The 20,471-nt window shown below is 40.8% G+C and overlaps 1 protein-coding gene across 1 annotated transcript in view; it reads left to right on the forward strand.

Moving 5' to 3' along the window:
- Positions 1-229: 229 nt before the first annotated feature.
- LOC132831243 (protein phosphatase 1 regulatory subunit 12C-like) overlaps positions 230-20,471 on the forward strand; it is a 79,130-nt gene continuing 58,888 nt past the window's right edge. The window contains exons 1-5 of the mRNA XM_060849255.1: positions 230-551; positions 7,590-7,720; positions 15,138-15,256; positions 16,513-16,672; positions 19,518-19,662. Of these exons, the coding sequence (XP_060705238.1) occupies positions 252-551; positions 7,590-7,720; positions 15,138-15,256; positions 16,513-16,672; positions 19,518-19,662 (855 nt within the window). The 5' untranslated portion in view covers positions 230-251. The remainder of the gene's footprint in view (positions 552-7,589; positions 7,721-15,137; positions 15,257-16,512; positions 16,673-19,517; positions 19,663-20,471) is intronic.

The following is a 20,471-nucleotide window of genomic DNA, read 5'->3' on the forward strand; positions in this document are numbered from 1 at the left end:
ATGACCAAAACTCAAAAAATTGCGCTGTTTCAATGGATGAGTGGAAAACATTTGAGGATGAACTTCAGCCTGGCCAGCTGTTCCTCTTCTGATAGCTGTACGCATGCTCCAAGATTACAGCGCCCACAATCCTTCGCATCGATCGCCCTCGAACTACATTTCCCAGAGGTCCACGTCAACGTACGTCAGACGCTGGAATGTCGTCATGACGCAGAACCCAGCCAGCAGAAAGAGGGCGGCTGCAGTTCAAGATGTCGGAGCGGGCGGGAAGCGGCGCTGCCGCTGCAGCCGCCGTTGCCGCTAAGGAGAAGCGCAGGCAGCAACTGAAGCGCTGGAAGGGTTCTTGCACCGATCTAGAACCGGGCGAGCCGCGGTGGCTGGCGGTGGCGGGAGCGGTCAGCGGTTCGAGCCCGAGGCGGGTGAGGTTCGAAGCGGCTGCGGAGTTCCTGGCGGCCTGCGCCAGTGGGGACGCGAAAGACGCTGAGGAAATGCTGAAGGGAAGCGCCGACGTGAACTGCGCCAACACGGACGGAATCAGTGCCCTCCACCAGGTGGGAGAACAACAGCGCCTGCGCCGGCACGGCAGCCGCGGTGCGCATGCCTAGTAGTGTGGGCGACGCATGTGTGTTGTTGAGCTTTTGTCGTGGGGGACTCTGGGAGATGTAGTTCAGTCTCGATCTTCCTTCACCTGGAAACGGCATTCTAGTCGTGATCAGAACTACATCCCCCACCGTGCACTCGGGTTTCCGCGTCCAGCGACCTGTTGAAGTATTTATAGTGTACATGTTCCCAACTTTGAAAATATTAAAAGTACTACTTCTTTCGCCAGTATATAAAAGGATGGAACATTGTTTTGATTTACAACTTGAAACTTAAGATATTAACAGGCGTTTAAATAGCCATCACAATAGTGCATTAATTCTGATAACAAAATAATCAGATGTCTTGGGTGGGGTGAAGCCAGTGTTGTCCTGAGCCAGGAGCTTGGGTTCAAGTCCCACCTGATGCAGCGGTGTGCAATAAAACCTCAAAACAGGTTCATAAGAAAATATCTCTTTTAAAAACTGAATGGGTCCCCTTCTGATGATGGCGATTTGTAATTTGTTCTGTTTCACTCATGTAGTCTCAAAATTGAAAGAATGCCCCTACAGTTTTTTAATAGCTCACTGATTAATTGTAATGGTTTATGGAAAGGTGAATTAAACAACTTGCTGTTCGTTTGCGAAATATTCTGCAGAGTAGTCAGTATCTGTGAAGATAAAACAAACTCTGCTAAGCTTGGTCCTGTAATTGAGTCGAATGGGCGTGGGTATAGCCTTCACGTAAAAGGCTTTGGTGATGCATAGATTGGTGATGTTGCAACTATCCTCCTTGAAAGACAGAAGATTGAGAAGGTTTGATAGAGATCTTTAAACTCATGGTGAGGAACCTGTCTCAAAGAGAAAGTATTGATGTTGGTAGGGTGTAGAGGCACAGGTTTGAGGTCACTGGCAGTAGAAAGAACAAAGATATGTGTGTGAATTTAATACAGTGAGTGATTTGGAATGTATTCCATACCTTAGTGTTGTGGATTCAGGTTCATTTGAGGTTGGAATTGGATTATCTGTTGTAAAAAAAAAAATACAAGAGTACAAGGAGGAGGAGGGGAATGACATTAAGTGATTTGCTCATTTCTAGAGTTGGGCAAACATAATGGACTGATTGATCCCCATTGTGATATAACAGTTAGGGTTTTGTGAAGCTTCAGCCCTCTTATTCACTCAAGTCTCGATATATTTCAACCTTGTGTTTAACTCCATATTTCTGTAAGCCAACCTCAGTCCTGTGTTTTGAAAACTCTGTTCTGTTCTCGTTCTTGGTCCTAGAGTAACCCAGCACTGACTTCACTCTATTCCAACCAGCTATTCCTTCAGATTTCTAATTTAAGGTTTGGAGTTTCCTTCTTTAAATCACTGTCTTTCTGCTCCCGCTTAAAATTTCTTTACTTCACTAGGGTTTTTGGTTATTTGTCCAAATACCCACTTCCTAAGCTTGGAGTCAGCTTTTATCTCATAGTGTCTGTGGAACATCTTGCTAGCTTAACATTAGATATAAGTGCAAGTTGTTACACGCAAGCAGTTCCACATCAAAAGTACTAAATTGGCTGTGAGGCACTGTGGATAAGATAAGGTGCTAGATTAATACAAGTACTATCTGCCTGTCACTAAATATCGATCAATCTGCATATTTTCAGTAAATTCCATCGACTGTATTCCTTAGTGCTCATTGCTTTTCCTTTTTGGCAGATTTTTTTTCCCACAACTAATCCAGATGAATTAAGACTAATGAAAATGTGTTGTTTGTTTGCTTGATCCAATGCATTGACAACCCACCTCCTCCCCATCTTTGTATTTGGCAATGATCCTTCTCTGCTTTCAACTCTGCAATCTGTTCCAATTCTTGCATTCAAGCAACAATCTTCACTGAAAATCTGCTTCAAGATTTCCTTGACTGCGCATCGAGAAGGCTTTGGTGAGGGTGAGGAGTGTTTTCTCTTGCACCATCCCATTCAAACTCCCTAGTGTAGGTCAACGTGCACAATTGACTTCCAGACCAGCTACAATATCAGAGTCAAGTGTGTGGTGCTGGAAATGCACAGCAGGTCAGGCAGAATCCAAGGAGCAGGAGAATTGGCGTTTCAGGCATGAGCCCTTCTGCTCCTTGGATGCTGTCTGACCTGCTGTGCTTTTCAGCACCACACTCTCTACTCTGATCTGCAGTCTTCACTTTCTCCCAGCTGCATTATTAACTTAATTTCAAAATTTGTGTCCTTGTTTTCAAATTCCTCCATGGCCCTCCCCTGTCTTTTTAATCTCAATCTCTGGCACCTTGATGTTAATTTCTCCATTATCTGTAGCTCTTTAGGAAGGAGAATTTCAAAGATACACAAACCTCATGAATGCAGAAATTTCTCTTCATTTCAGATCCAAATGATTGACCCTTTTACTTTGCGACCATAATTTTAAATGTAGAGCAGTATGTGAAGTAATAATTTTAGGGTAAAGTGTGTCAGTTTTAAAATATAGATTTAAGATTTACTTCTCCTTTTAGAGTTGTGAATCTTTGGAACTCACTACTGCAGACATCGGTGTTTGTAAGAATTATGGTGGACCCTGGGATGTTTAATAAATTTTAGAGATGGTAGATTTTTATTAATAGGTTAAGCGATTTTATATGAATTGGCAGGAAAATGGAGTTGAGGCCAAGATGAGATCAGCTAGAATTGTATTAAGGAGCAAGTAACCTAGAAGATTGAGGGCAGAGTGGTAGACATTGTTTACTTGGACTTTAGTAAAGCCTTTTGAAGGCATTCTATGTGGTAGACTAATTAGTAAAGTTAGATCACATGGGATTCAGTGTAAGCTCGATAATTGAATACAAAATTAGTTTAACAGCAGGAGACAGAGAAAGATGGTGGAGGTTTGTTTTTCACTGGTAACAGACATCCAGTCCAGTATTCCACAGGGTATGGTGCTGGATTCACTTCTGTGTTCTCATGTATATAAATGATTTAGATAAGAATACCGAAAACATGGTGAATAAATTTGCAAATGCCACCAGGTTTGGAGGTATAGTGGATAGTGAAGAATAAGATTATCTGAGATTACAAAGAGATCTTGATAAATTGAGTCAATGGGCTGAGGTGTGGCAGATGGTGTTTAATTTTTATAAATGTGAGGTATTGCATTTTGGTAAAGCAAGCAAGCACAGGAATTGTACAATTAAAAGTAGTTATAGAACAGAGGTCTAGAAGTCAGGTACATAATTCTTTGAAGTTTGCGTCACATATAGACAGGGTGGTTAAGAAGGCGTTTAGTACGTTCGCCTTCAGTGCTGAGACCTTTCTTGAGTTGGGAAGTTATGTTGAGGTTGTAAAAGATGTTGGTGAGGCCTCTTGAGTACATTTCTGGTTGCCCTGTTATAGGAAGGAAATTATTAAGTTGGAGAGAGTTCAGCCAAGATTTACTAGGATGTTGCTAGGAATGGAGGTTTTGAATTATAAGGAGAGGCTGGATAGGCTGGGAGCCTTGTCATCACTGGAGCATAGGAGGTTGAGGGTGACCTTGTAGAGGCTTATAAAATCATGAGGGATGGATAAGGTGAATGGCAAGTATCTTTTCCCTTGGGATGGGGATTTCAAGATCTGGGAGTATTTTTTTAAGATGAGAGGGAAATTGTTTTACATTAGTTTGCATGTGGAATGTGCTTCCAGAGCAACTGGTGGCTGTGGGTACATTTACAAAATTTAACAAACATTTGGATAAGTACATTAATAAGAAATGTTTTAAGGGATATGGGCCAAGCGCAGGCAGGTAGCACTAGTTTAGTTTGGATTATGGTTGGCATGGACTGGTTGGACCTTAGGGTCTGTTTCTGTGCTGTATAGTTTTTGACTCTGTAAATGTGCAGCAGAATCAGAAGTTGAACTTATCTTCTCAATTCTAGACTCCCCAGATGGGGAAATATATCTTCTCAGCACACTTAATCTTATACGATCACTGCTCATTCTGTCAGCTCCTGAGTTTACTGACCCATTCTTCTCAGTCTCTCTTTCATCTAGCCAAAAGAATCAATCTCATGAACCTTTTTTTTGTACCCCTGCTTTAGCAAATATGTCCTTCATTTAGAAACTGTCTTGTAGTCACACCATCACTGTGCCACATCTGGGCCAAAAGTTGATGTCTCACCAGTTCCAAAGGTTATTTAAATTGTCTAAACTGGTTCATTTAAAAGTCTGTGTTCTTCTTTGGATGCCAAAATGGCAGCAATGTTTCCTTACTCTTGTACTCCAGCCTCTGTGCAATTTAAAAATTACCATGCAATTTGACATGCAAATTTGCTGTACCTGCATATTAATTTTAGTATTCATGTGATTGTTCCATTGGAACATCCGAATACCTACAGCTAACTAGTGTCTCACCAATTTTTTAAAGAAAAAACTTCACTTTAGGTGCTTACTCCTTGTAACACTTAACTCCTTAAATTGTACCTCTTTGACCAGTCCTTTTGTTCTTCTCCCTCAATATCAGATTATGTGACTCAACATCAACATTTACTTGATAACGCACATGAAGATTTGAGGCGTTTTACTATGTGAAATGAGTTACATAAATGCAAGTTGTTGTTGGTACTGAGCTTGCCTGTGTCCCAACTGTAGACCGGTTGTTGGCAAAGCATTGCAACATTTCTGCACATTCTGTATGAATGTACTGCAGCAGCCATTGTCAGTTGCTTGCAACATCAGTTTGACTTGCACACTCCAGTCAGCGGAAGTCTTGCAAGAAGAGGAGGGAGTGCATGCAGGAGTGTATTTATGGTTGTGTCACTTTCAATTTAAACAAACATGATTTATGTTCTTCTGTGTGACTGCACTTGATGTTTTCAGTTTGCATTAGACGGAAGAGTTTTGTTTTTTTTTTGCCTTTTGCAATCTTGCTGTTCTTTGACACTGATTAGGGTTTGATTCCTTCTAGCTTACCACATGGCCTTAGTAGGTGGCAAACACTACCCAGTATTAAACTAAGACATTCAGACCATTTAGTTCCACGTGCAATTCCATGATTTCTGCTGAATTGGGGCTGCAATCACTTTTAGAACCTTGGTTAGACTGCATTGAGAACAGTTCTGATCACTGTTTACAAAAAGAATGCTAAGGCATTTGAAAGAGTCTTGAGGTACGGTGGTAGTGTCCCTATCTCCTAGTCTGGAAGGTCTGGGTTCAAATTTCACCTGCCCTGGTGGTGGCTTTAATCTATTCAAACAAATTAATACAAAAATAATGGCAAGTGTTGGAGAAAAGGTAGAAGAAAGAGATTTTATGGAACAATATTGGGAGTTTGCACTTTTTTTTCAGGAAAATGAAACCTGCCTAGGCTTGTTCTTCAGAAAAGTTGGGGCTCAGAGGAAACCTGACAGATATTTCTCAGTTACAAACTGGTTTTGTTGAGAGGGTTCAAGTGAAATCACTGATTCTTTGCAGTGCAGCGGTGTGTTGTTGAACTTTCATGTCTAAGCTGACCTTTTTTGAACAATTAATGCTACCTTCTCCCCTGAAACTGCATGTTCTTAGTTTTTAAATAATTTTGCAGTTCTTTTCTACTACCACTTAATTAAGGCTTTCAGAACAACTGATCAACTGACTAGAGGAGAGAGCTCCACAAGTATCTCCAACTTCAATAATGGGGGTGCCAGAATGTTAGTGAAAAAGATAAGACTGAAGCATTTTCAAGCATCTACAGCTTGAAGTGTTAAGTACGTGATCTGTCTCGGCTTCTTCTGGTGCTCCCAGCCTGACTGACAATCCTTTGTCCATTCTGTCCTTCACTTCATGTGGAGTGAAACAGACCTGGATGCTGCAAAGGCTGTGGACCTTGACAACATTCCAGCAGTAGTACTGAGTATGTTCTAGAATATGCTGCACCCTGAGCCAAGCTGTTCCAGTATAGTTATGACATTTAGCATTTACCCAAGACCGAGAAAACCAGGACAAGCCCAACAAGACTAACTACACCCCATCTGTGGTGTACACATTCACATTGGTAAAGTGATTGAAGGAGACCTCAGTGGTGCTATCAAGCAGCACTGAATTAGCAATAAACTGTTCATTGCCACTCAGTTTGGGTTACGCCGGGGCCACTCAGTGCCTGACTTCATTAGTCTTTAATACAGAAGCAACATACATTTGTACGTGGCAAGACCTGGATAATACTCAGGCCTGGGTGAGAAAGTACCAAGTATTATTTTTGACACACAAATGCCAGGTAATGACCATTTCTAAGAAAAGTGATTGTAGCCATCTCCCCTTGACCTTCAATGGTGCTACTATTGCTGGGTCTCTCACAATTAACATCCTTGAGGTTACCATTGACCAGAAATCGAACCAGCTACACACATACTGTGGATACAAGAGCAGCTCAGGCTGGAAATTCTGATTGTAACTTCCTTGCTGATATTTCAAAGCTTATCCACCATTTGATATTGACATTGAACAGGATTAGAGTGGTGCTGGAAAAGCACGTTGAACAATCAAACTTGTGTTGGAATACCCTTCAATGGCATGGAAATGTCCTGCTCTGGCAATATTTAAGCTCTACATTCCAGGAAAAAGAAACCTACTTGATTAAAGCCCTATCCATCAACTGAAAGATTTGTACACTTCAGTTGTAGCAATAAATGCTATACAAGGTGCATTTAATGGCATCTTACAGGCTCGTGACCATTACCACCCAGAAGAACAAGGGCAGTAGCTACAAGCACGCCTCACTACCTGCTCACTCCCATTCAAGCCTCACACCGTCTTCACTTAAAACAATATCATTATTCCCTTACTGTCACTAGATCAAAATTCTGGATCATACTTTCTAATGGGACTGCAGCAATTAAGTGACCATCTTCTGAAAGGTATTTGGGGATAGATCAACAAATGCTGGCCTTTGCAATTTAAGTTTTGTTTTTATTCTAGCCTGAATTAATACCAACAGGAGAAAATGTTAGGGGAATGAATTAAGTTCCTTGCTTTTAACTAGTTTTATTTTATTCTTTCTTTTCAGGCCTGCATAGATGAAAATTTGGAAATGGTGGAGTTTTTGCTGGCACGTAATGCCAATGTTGACCTGCCGGATAACGAGGGATGGACACCACTGCATGTGGCGGCATCGTGTGGTTATTCTGAAATTGTTGAGTAAGTTTTAACAAACTTTCTTCAGATTTTAAGTTTATCCAAGTGATTTTTTTTTCTCTCTATTTTCTTCAAGTTAACAATTGTGAATGTGTGAAATTTAGTAGGGCTGCTGAGGAGCCTAGTAAATCTCTTGGCCACAAGTGATCCTTTGGAGTTTTGGGACAAAGCCTTGCAATGCACCTGAGCTTTGTGTGGGTAGCTAATGATTCATTGGTAAACTCAAGCTCCCTTTTTGCTCTTTGGTGATGCATTGATGTGGGTGTGAGGAATATGAAATAACTGTGTGGTCTCTCTCTTTTTTTTTTAAGTAGGACGTCAGTTTCATACTAGGTGTGAAAGGTTTCTTTTTCTATATTTGCTCCAAGTGCAAAAATGCTAGTTGGCACAATTTATCAATGCTGCAAACATGGGGCTGTTTGCAGCATCTGCAGTACTGATGGTTGCAGACTGGTAAAAGGTAAAGTCATCCTAATCCTCCCAAACAGAAGGCTGGTCTCTCATTAGAGGGAGAGAGAGTGAGAGATGACTGGTGATGGTTTAACTTGAGGGTCACCACATCTGCGGTGTTGGGAGAAGTTGAGAAGGAGAGTAACCTCAGCTGGTGTGAGAATTGAACCCATGCTACTGGCATCATTGTATCGCGAACTGACTGTGGTGCAAAAAGAACTGATTTTTTTTTATTATCCATATTATTTACATTAAAAAAAATAAGATGTCTGCACCTTTTTTTTTAAACTGGTTGCTGTAATGTTCAGTAATCATATTCAACAATTGACCTGTTTGGCTTTGAAAATATTAATGGGGATGTTAATAATTCATAATTGCAACTATTGACAGAGGAAATGTCACTTTTTCTTTCTTTTTTAAAAACATATTCATGGGATGTTGGTGTGACTAGCAAAGTTATCTTTTTTTTTTGCCCATCCCTAATTGTCCTGGGCTTGCTAGGAAGTGAGTCATGGGGGCTATTGCAGATAAAGGTGGCAGATTTCAATTCTGGTTGTTACATTTGCAGGAAGGATATAATTTTTCTGGATATTGTACAGTGGGAACCTACAAGATCTTACCAGGATTTGAAAATTTTAGCTATTAGGAAAGACAAGGTCTGTGAGAGTGGCTTTCCTTAGAACAGAGTAGGTTGACGGATAACTTGGAAGGGGCTTGGATAGAGTGGGTAGGGAAGACTTGCTTCTCTTTAGTAGAGAGGCAATTTACCAAGAGGCATAATTTTAAGGTAACTGGATGGACTAGAGGGGCATGAGAAAATACTTTTTTTTATTCAAGTGTGGTGGGTATTTGGAAGATGCTACTCAGTTTGATGGTTGATGCAAGAACCCTCCATTAATGAAAAAGAAACCTTACTCAAAACCTTACTCCATGCCTGAAGTGCTGTAATCTGCAATGCTGTGGACGAGGTGCTGGAAAGTGGACTCTGAATGGACAGCTAGTTTATTCAGTCAGCGCAGGCATGAGGGACAGTATGGCTTCTGGCTTCTTGCAATGCCATAACCTATAATCCAATACTCACTTTGCCTTGAAGGCAAATTGCCTGATGTTATGAAACTAGCTTCCATTTGTCTGCATTAGATTTCTTTCATTCATAACGTTTTAAATCTAGCTCAAAAGATTTAAGTTTAGAAAATTGAAATATCATGGTGCATCAGGGAGCATTGAACTTTGTGGATTGGGCCAGTGTGGAAGTGTTTGATGCTGTTAGTGTGTGGAAAGAAGTGGGCAGATATCATGGAAGTGTTTGTCATTTCTTCACTTCGATAGTTGTATCTGTATTTGAGCAAAAATTAGCCAGTTTGCCTTGATTGTAGGTGACCTTATTTTGAAAATGGTCATTTTGTGCACTGTAGGTACGGTTCAACAATCTTGAAGAACCAGCTGAGATTTTATTAGGAAGGGTTTAGAGGGATATAGACCAGCATTTGGCCCACGTGACTAAATCAGTTTAGGATATCTGGTTGAAGGGTCTGTGTCCATGCTGTATTGCTCTGACTGTATTTCCTTTAAATACGGTAATAAACCAGCTGGGTTTTCACAGCAACCTATGGCTGTTTCATGGTCACCGTAACTTAGACTATTTTATAATCAAGATTTGTCATTGAATGCAAATTTCACCAGTCGTGTTACCACTGTGCCACCATCTTTCTTATTATGGCACTGGAAATAAGGATTATGATGCTGCTTAAAACCAATCTCCTTATCCAAGATTTTGGTTAACCTGTCATCTTTGTGGTACCACCGTCACTTTTTTTTTGTTTGATAATGCACCTTAGAATATCTTAAGACGTCAAAACAGAAGTAGGCCATTCAATCTGACTTTTATTTTATTTGATCATGAAATAAGGGCATCACTGGCTGGACCAGCATTTATTGTCCATCCCTAATTACTCAGGCAGTTAAGAGTCAACCACGTTGTGTATCTAAATTGCATGTAGGCCAGACCAGGAAAGGATAGCAGATTTTTTTTCTCTCTAAAGGGTAGTAGTAAATCAGATTAGGTTTTTTCCAAGAATCAACATGATCATAATTAGGCTTTTTAATTCCAGAATTTTTGAGTTCAGATTTCTGCATGTGCCATGGTGATATTTGAAGCCAGGTTTTCAGTGCTCTAGATTAATAGCCCAGTGAATTAATGCTACGAGGCTATTGCCTCTCCCAAAATTGAATCTGCTTCAGCCTTCGATGAGATACAGCTGATCCGATAATCCTCCGCTCCTCTTTCCCGCTTTTTCCCCATAAACCTTGATTCTCTCATTGATTTTTTATTTAATATAGTTACCGGTCTTGAATATAATTAATGGCTCAGCCTTGATAGTTCTCTTTGATAAAGAATCCCAGAGTCACTACCCTCAACGCATTCTTCCACATCTCAGTCTTAAGTGGGCAGCTGCTCTGGTCGAAGACTCTCCCGCAAGGTGAAACAACTTCTCTGCATCTAGCTGGTCAAGCCCCAAAGAGTCTTGAATATTTCAATAAGGCCACCCATCATTTTCTAAACTCCCAATGAGTACAGGCTCAACCGAGTCAACCTCCCTGAATAAGAGTCCCACCATACCATTACCAGTGTAGTGAACTCTCTGAGCTGCCTCCAATGCCTGTGTTTTTTTTCCTAGGTAAGGAGTCCACAACTGTTAAGTTCCAGTCATTTTTTACTGCAGCTTTATGCAATCTGTCATTCATTTGAATAGCTCCTGCTTTCTTCCAGCTGTGATGATACTATGTCTTTAAGAAGTGTATTTTGAGAAAGATATTGAATGAGAGGTGGCAAGGAGTCCATTTTGTTTTTAAAAAAAAAAGTAAACAGCTTGTGAAGCTTAGGATTTTTTTTGAAAAAAAAGTTGGAACATTAGAAGCAGCCTGAATGGGTGGGGTCAACAGGACCAGGAATTTTATTTTGTGCTACTGAGGTTGTGAAAAGCTGACCAATCTCTGGCTACAACTGAAAGCTGGAGTTCTCTGTCTGAGTTGTCTTTTGATGTTCTTTCCTCCTGGATTGGAGTACTACATTTTCTTGCTTTCTCCCTGTAACCTTTCATCCCCTTGGCAATCAAGAGCTTAAGTATGCTCAATGATCTGGCCTCCTTAGCCTTCTGTGGCAGTGATTGTGACTGCAGCACTGGTTCCAGTGGCACTTCACTAATTTACAGGTGATCATCCTGAAAATGTACCCCCTGCTCCTTCCCCCACACCCCAACTCTGTTTTCTATTAATTAGCATATTAGCGTGGATAAAGGATTAGCTATCTCTAACACTAAAGTCTCTTATCACACATCAGGCTGTTTAATAAGGTACCTTATCAGACTTTTTCAGATAATCCAAATATATTGTATCAATTGCTTTTTCTTTATCCATTCTACTTGTTAACCGCCTCTGGAATTCTAATAGCTTTAGAGTCATTGAGATGTACAGCATGGAAACAGACCCTTCAGTCCACCTCGTCCATGCTAACCGGATATCCTATCCTAACCTTGTTCCATGTGCCATCACTTGGTCCATATCGCTGTAAACCCTTCCTATTCATATACCCATTCAGGTGCCTTTTGTCAGATAATACTTCCCCTTTGTGAAGCCATGCTGACTCTTAATATGGTTGAGCAATTATGGGGATGCCCTTATGTGTACATGTATTCTAGAAACACAACGTACCCCTCCAAGACCAAGATTAGTGTTGAGAGTTGCCCACAAGATGGGTCGTTAAAGAAGTTTCAAACTAGATATATCTGAAACATTGGCTGAACAGGCTGTGACCAACTTGCAGAGTTTAATGGACCTTGCACCTCTGACTGTTTGGAATGTGATTCTTGAGGATGTCGTTGAGATACCAGAGCAGGCTGTGACCCCTACAGCTTATAATTGTGGGAAGTGCAGTAGACCCTGTTTATTAGTGGTTTTTGGGTCTATATCTGGTACTAATAATGAGGCTTCAAATGGTAGGACAAAGATGACGCCAACTTCACCCTTCAGAATATCTGCAAGGGTATAATTGAGGGCTGATTAGAACACTACACTAAAGAAACTTCTAAAGAATTATTAAGAACTCGAAGTTAAATTTGGAATTTTTTCCCCAATTCATTATATAAGGAAACTAGCTCACTAACTGAGTCCTCTAATTAAAGTTTCGAAGTCTTTTCTTTAAAAAGAAGTATAAAGAAGTCTCAGTCTGACTTTTCAATTGAATGAGAATTTGATCTGAGCAGTTACTATTTACTTGGCTTTGAAGGTAGAGCAGCAGACTATTACTCACTCAGAAATATCCTGTTCTTTTCAACTTGCTGTGAACATACCATGAGAGACTTTGTATTTTATGTATATTTGTCTTATCAACCACTGAATTCCTAGAGGTAAGTTGGAGAGTACAGGTAAAAGAGTATAGCACACCTCTTAATAGCAGCAGTTTAAAATACTAATTGCTATCTTGCATCTCCACTCCCTCTGTTAAAGGGGGGGAATTCCCATTTTTTCCTTTTTAAAAAAAAATAGAATGTTCCCATCATAAATGTTGGGATAGGCATTGACAATCAAATGCTTTCAGAGGAAGTGATTTTCAGTTTAATGGAGAATAAGGGTGTGTCAGTTTTGAACTCTGCTATCATAACTGAAAAATACCCAGCAGTACAATTATTGATTTAAGGTCCTTCCAAAGTATTTTTTTATATATTTGTACGGAGAGGTTTAAACCACCCTGATGAAACACTGGTTGACATTAGTGGCCTGGTACTAGTGCCTGTAGCAATTTTAATTTGAGTTGAGTAGGAAATAGTGGTACCATTAATTAACTAGTTTCCAGGAACAAGATTTAAATATTGAGTTGTAATTTTCTTTTAAACTTCGCTGGTTACCAGAAACTAAAGCTGTGTGTTCGTGTGTACTTGCTCAGGCCCTTTCCTCCAAACGTTGGCCAAAGGCCAAAGAGCTTGCACCTTGCTTATCTCTCCTAGTTCCCCAGCTATACACTCATTCTGGTTACTACATAACTGACCAGTTTAGATTTGTTACTAGGTGCACCATGAGGAGTGCTGGATATCTTTTTTAATCAAGTAATGGTGTGTCTTTCCCAAACCTAGTTTCCATCAATGTACAAAAGTTTGTGCAATTAACACTGGGTATGTTTGTCTTTGTCATGGTGTTCTTTGTTTATGTTGCTTTTTGTCAACTTTTCTAACTTGATGAGAGCTCCCTAAATAGTAGTTGACATAGCATAACTAAAGGCTTTAGAACTTCTAAAGGAAGAAGGACACCATGTCCTTTGTTAATAGATTCGAGCAACACTGGTCAAACAGAAACTGAAGCATAGATTTTCCTTATTCAGAGAGCTTGTTGGCTATACCATTCTAGAATACTCCTCTTTCCACCCCATCCCACTTGTTTCCCCTCTTATTATATTTATTGATGGTTAACTAATTAACTGAAGTGTTTTCCCTTCTAACCATAATTACTTAAGTTCATATCCATGAAGATGTTCCATAGGTGCGGACAAAATTGGGAACCCTTTGCAGTATAGCAATGACAGCAATGTATGTATAGTGGGTCTTGCATCATAAAACTTCCCAAGGCTTTGTGAAGTAAATTGTCTTCTGTAGTATGGAAGTCTAATGTTAAGGCAGATGGTGAAAAGCTTTGAGCATTTGGACTGTCAAAACAAAAATCACATTTGAAATACTGGCAGAAACATGACAAATACCTGTTGCAATGAACTGGAAGGTAATTAGGAACCCAGATGCTCAGTGTCTGTGCATGTTCCTCTTTCCAAATGCATTGAATTGAAATTCCAGTTCAAATCTCGTCTCCGTTTCTCTCCTTTTGTACCTATTCTACCTCTGCCACTTCCTCCAATCTTGTATTTAGAACATTACAGCGCAGTGACCATATGCTTTTGAATTCCTCCCTGTATCTTCCCACTACTTTGTTCCTCCTGTTTTATTTGAGAACCCTTCTGAAAATAGGGTTTTTTTTTTCATCAAATCTATGATTACCATTCCTGCCCTTCCTCCATGGTTTTATGTCCATCCTTTTATCTGTCTCACTCCCTCTCTACACTTTGGAACCTTTTGTCTTTCTCTATTTTAAACTGCCATATGAATGACGAAATGATGCTTGATGTAGATTAACTCCATGTCACAGGAGATAACTGTGATCCAGGCTTGAACATTTTTGAGCGACTTCGTGTCTCCATCAGTTATTTAGGAATGTCTGCCACCAGAGTGCCAGTATAGGGATAGGGGTGGGACCTTTGATCCTTGAATCCGTTCCACCATTCAATGAAATCTTCGCTGATTTGTGACCTGACTCCATGTACCTGTTGTTAGTTCACATTGCTTCATACATTTTGACTAAAAAATCTCTCCAGTGCCGATTTGCTATTGACACTTGAGCTAGCTTTAACTGCTGTCTGCAGAAGTCGAGGTCTAACCTTTACTATCCTAGTGTTAATTAATTGGTCTACGTAAACCTATGCAGCCTCATGTAAAATTTTATGAATAGACTGTACCCCATCGTCTCGTAATTTCTGTGTCAAAATAGAGTATGTGATGGTGCGTAAAGGCTTTTCCAGGCTTCAAAATTAGACAAGATGATCAGCAAGGAAAGAATAGAAAGATGCTGATTGAGTCAGATGCTGAAGTGTAGGAAAAGGCTCATATGGAGCACGTTTGAAATAACTGGTTGGGCTGAATGGCCTGTTATTGTACTGCAGCATTGAGAAACACCCTGTATCTTTTAACTATGCCTTCTGTGTATACCCTCCTGTAATATTTAAATTGCAATCTTATTGTTGAATTGCTACTTGCTTATCATTTTTCTCCTGTGTTAAATCCTAGTGGGTGTCCTGCACTTGCCTCCCCCTCCAGCTGGGTTTCCTTTTTTTTAAGACTTGAAACCAAACCTGTTCAATTTTTATTTATTACAGGTGTTTAATCAACCATGGTGCCAATATTGCTGCTGTGAATAGTGATGGGCAGTTGCCAATTGACCTTGCAGAGGAGGACTACATGGAGACCCTGCTGCAAGATCACATTAACAAGCAGGGTATGTTCAAGCCTCCTGAAACAATGGGTGTTACAATGGTGTCTTGATGACGAAATCAATTCATGTCAGCTATGGCTTGGTGTATCACTCCACTCACGAGTTAGGAAGCTGTGGATTCAAGTCTTTCTTTTTGTAACTTATCACAAATTTCAAATCAACATTTACAAAGATATTATTACACAGTTGCGGGGTAGGTGGGTCTTGAACCCTGGTGCCTCAGTCCCGGAAGGTAGGGGTGTCACCGCTGCACCAGAACAGAGATTCCAGACATTTGAGCACAGTACAGTACTGAGCGCACTGTTGGAGACACCATCTAACAACTAAAACCTCAAACCAAAATACGATCTTCCTTCTTGGGTGGGTCATAAACGATTCAATACCACAATTTGGAAGAGCAGGAGAGTTCTCCCTGTGTCCTGACCGATGTTTATCCCTCCTCCGATATCTTGACTGAAATAAATTTTCCAGTCATTTTCCATTACTTTTATGGCATCCTACCATGTACAAGCTGATTGTTGCAATTCTATAGCTGTGACTATATTTGGTATAAAATATCCATTAAAATAAAAATATTACAAGTCTGTGCAAAGCAAAAAAGGGCAGATGAATGGATCTAGTAGATAGTTTCTTTCTGTCCTAATCAATTGAATGATTTCAAAAGTAATGGGCAGCAACATACTTTAGGATGCTGTGCAAGGCAGTATATACAAATCTTTCTCTCCTATTCAACTCTCAACATCTCTTGGCGTACTTTGTGCAAGAATCTAGAGTTGCCACTAGTTGTAAATCCTCATTGGAGGTAGCCATCCTTCAAAACTTGCAACATATTGAAATAGTGGAGTTCAGGTCAGTGTTGAGACTGAAAGCAGTGGGAGCTGCTCCCTTCTATTGACCTGGCAATATTGTTGGTCCCTGCTTAGTTTCATGAATACTGTTGCCTATTTTTAACATTTGAAAATGGGATATTTAAAGTGTTGTGAAAAAGTGTAGTTTTACTTGTCAGAACAACATTGTAATAAAAATATCCATTACGTTCACTGATTTACAAGGGCTCCTAGTCCAGCAACATCGGGATTCCTACACCGTTGGGGCTGAGTTGTGAATTGTTTAAAACAAAAGGCAATTTAATTGCGTATGTTGGTTTAATGTGCTTCTCTCAGTTCTTATCAGAGAGTTTCAAAATGTCACTGTGTTGCTGTGCTATATTCAACCTTATTTATGTTTGCAGCCTTAGGTTCCTGTTTTTGTTTCTGTAGGGATTGATGTGGAATCTGCAAGACGTGAAGAGGAGGAATTGATGCTACAACATGCCAGACAGTGGTTAAACAGTGGGAAGATTGAAGAGGTATCTAATCCGAAGTCTGGTGCCAATGCTCTCCATGTTGCTGCTGCCAAAGGCTACATTGAAGTGATGAGGCAAGTATATATCAGTTTTGTCCTGTGTATATAATATGCTCCTACCAGGAAAACAAAAGTTTGAATTATGGTCTTTGCAAGGCAAGCTATTTTCGCAAGGAAGTCTGATAAAAACACTAGCATCCGAGAGATGTACAGCACATAAACAGAACCTTTGGTCCAACTTGTCCATGCTGACCAGATATCCTAACCTAATTTAATCCCATTTGCCAGCACTTGGTGCATAAAGCCTTTCTATTCATATACCCATCCAGATATCTTTTAAATGTTGTAATTATACTAGCCTCCACCACTTCCTCTGGCAGTTTATTCCATCCATGCACCACCCTCTGTGAAAACTTTGCCCTTTAGGTCTCTTTTATATCTTTCCCCTCTCACCCTAAACTTATGCCCTCTAGTTCTGGACTCACCCACCCCAGGGAAAAAGCTTTGTCTATTTATCCTATCCATGCCCCTCATGATTTTACAAACCTCTGTGAGGTCACCCTAGCCTCTGATGCTCCAGAGAAAACAGCCCCAGCCTATTCCGCTCTCCCTATAGCTCAAACATTCCAACCCTGGCAATGCACTTGTAAATGTTTTCTGAACCCTTTTCGGTTTCACAACATCCTTCCAATAGGAAGGAGACCAGAATTGCACGCAATGTTAAGTGGCCTAACCAACGTCCTGTATAGCCACAACATCACCTCCCAATTCCGATGCGCAATGCTCTGACCAATAAAGGAAAGCATACCAAATGCCACCTTCACTATCCTATCAACCTGCGACTCCACTTTCAAGGAGCTATGAATCTGCACTCCAAGGTCTCTGTTCAGCAACACTCCCCAGGACCTTACCATTAAGTGACTAAGTCCTGCTCTGATTTGCTGGACCAAAATGCAGCATCCTGCATTTATCTAAATCAAACTCCATCTGCCGCTCCTCAGCCCATTGGCCTGTTGTACTGCCTCATTATACTTGCCTCATCACTTCACTGTCACTATACCTCCAATTTTGGTGTTATTTGTGACCTTACTAACTCTACCTCCTTTTGTTCACATCCAAATCATTTATATAATTTTGATTGGAGTGACACGGTGGCACAGTGGTTAGCACTGCTGCCTCACAGCGCCAGAGACCTGGGTTCAATTCCCACCTCGGGCAACTGTCTGTGTGGAGTTTGCACATTCTCCCTGTGTCTGCGTGGGTTTCCGCCAGGTGCTCCGGTTTCCTCCCACACTCCAAAGATGTGCAGGTCAGGTGAATTGACCATGCTAAATTGCCCATAGTGTTAGGTGAAGGGGTAAATATAGGGGAATGGGTCTGGGTGGGTTGCTCTTTGGAGGGTTGGTGTGGATTTGTTGGGCCGAAGGGCCTGTTTCCACACTGTAAGTAATCTAATCTAATCTAATCACTGATGCCTCTCAGCACCAGGGTCCCAGGTTCGATTCCAGCCTTGAGTGACTGTCTGTATGTGTGGCGTTTGTACATTTTCCTCTGCGTGGGTTTCTTCTGGATGCTCTGGTTTCCTCCCACAGTCCAAAGATGTGCAGGTCAGGTGAATCGGCCATGTTAAAATTGCCCATAGTGTTCGGTGCATTAGTCAGAGGGAAATGGGTCTGGGTGGGTTACTCTTCAGAGAGTCGGTGTGGACTTGTTGGGCCAAAGGGCCTGTTTCCACACTGTAGGGAATCTAATCATAAATGATTTTGTCCTCTGAGCCTTTCAGCTCCAAAAGAGGAATTGCATATATTCCTATAACATGTCATTAATATGGAAAGTGACCTTGTGAGGAGAGGGCCAAGTTCTGATATGACGTCTGTTGAGTGAGTTGCCATAGCACTGTGTCAGAGGGTTGCGAGTTCATGCCCTGCTCTTGGACTGAGCACAATATGTAAGCTGACCATGTTGCATCCCTAGTAGTATAATCACTGTCCAACATGCAGGGCTTTGAGGTGCAAAGGCATGAAAGGTCATGTGCGCAAAAGGATTTTTGTGGTCACCTACCTAATGGTCATTGCAGTATAAAGTTATTGTGGACTACTTTTGCGGTGATCTGAAAGATGGACACTGATTTGATAAATACAGCTTTTGTATTATTCTACTACTAAGGTAAGATGTATTTTACTTTAGCCAGGGCTGTCAACTTCAACTGACCTGACTGTGTTTCAAATCTATATGGAAGGAAAATCTGATACATCGTTGTATCGTTGCTGTCTTTATTTTAAAATGTGTCTAGCAAGAGAAATTGGGGTTGCCTAATGGTATTATTGCTAGACTAGTAATCTGGAGCTCCAGGTAATGTTCTGGGGACCTGGGTTTGAATCCTGCTTTGGCAAATGGTAGAATTTTGAATTCAATAACGATCTTGAATTTGAGTCTAATGATGACCATAAAGCTGCTGTTGTCAGGAAAAAACCCGCCTCATTCACTAATCCAATTGAAGGGAGGAAACTTCTATCCATACCTGGTCTACCCAACATGTGACTCCAGACCAACAGCAATGGTGTTGACTCTTAACTGCCCTTTGGGCGATTAGGGCTAAGCAATTAATGCTGGCCTAGCCAGTAATGCCCACGTCCTTTTGAATTTAATAAAAACGCTATCTGTAATTCTACATTGTTTGCGACAATTATCCTTCAAAAACCTGGCATGACCAGAGGTCAATGGCTTCCTTCTGCACTTCATTCTATTTCTGAAGAGCTCTTGCTAAACGATCTTTCATCACTTGTTTTCCCTGCTCAGAGTGTTAATCACTTTTTTTTTCTTCTTTACAAGACGTTCTCCGAATGAGTACTTACCATCTATGATGACTCACTTTAACTATGAAATTACCTTCATTTTGACCAGTGCCATTTAATTGCAGGCTGCTCCTTCAGGCAGGGTTCAGTGTCCACGCACAAGACAAAGATGGCTGGACACCATTGCATGCTGCTGCACACTGGGGAATGGAAGAATCCTGCAGGCTTCTTGTGGAACATTTCTGTGACATGGAAGCATTAAATAATGCAGTAAGTTTATGATTTAATGGAAAAAAAAGTTTGATTTTGTAACTTCTGGCACATTGGGACATCTAACCAGAGCCTGTAAGATATTTGAATGCCTTTTCTGTGGAGAACGTTTTTTACACCTCTACTGTTGCAACATGATTTGTGTTTAGTTCAGCTGCTAGCCATTCACCATGGTTATATCAAGAAAGGTTGGATGTGGAATGCTTGCATGCCATGTACTTAACCCATTCAATCTGTTGAAGCTACACTACCTATCTCGCCTCCTGGGAATTGAGAACTCTGACTTTAATGGCTTGGAACTGCATGTGTGAAACCTAAGTGACTAATAAAAAAAGGAAAAAAACCTTGGCCAGTTGAATGTTTTAAAGCTAATGGATATAGAACATAGAAAAATACAGCGCAGTACAGGCCCTTTGGCCCTCGATGTTGCGCCAATCCAAACCCACCTAACCTACACTAGCCCACTATCCTCCATATGCCTATCCAATGCCTGTTTAAATGCCCATAAAGAGGGAGAGTCCACTAGCAGGGACTAGCTACTGGCAGGGCATTCCATGAGTTCACGACTCGCTGAGTAAAGAATCTACCCCTAACATCTGTCCTATACCTACCACCCCTTAATTTAAAGCTATGCCCTCTCGTAATAGCTGACTCCATACGTGGAAAAAGGTTCTCATGGTCAACCCTATCTAAACCCCTAATCATCTTATACACCTCTATCATGTCACCCCTAAACCTTCTTTTCTCCAATGAAAACAGCCCCAAGTGCCTCAGCCTTTCCTTATATGATCTTCCTACCATACCAGGCA

The sequence above is a fragment of the Hemiscyllium ocellatum genome, chromosome 33 (assembly GCF_020745735.1).
Source record: "Hemiscyllium ocellatum isolate sHemOce1 chromosome 33, sHemOce1.pat.X.cur, whole genome shotgun sequence".
Taxonomy (NCBI): Eukaryota; Metazoa; Chordata; class Chondrichthyes; order Orectolobiformes; family Hemiscylliidae; genus Hemiscyllium; species Hemiscyllium ocellatum.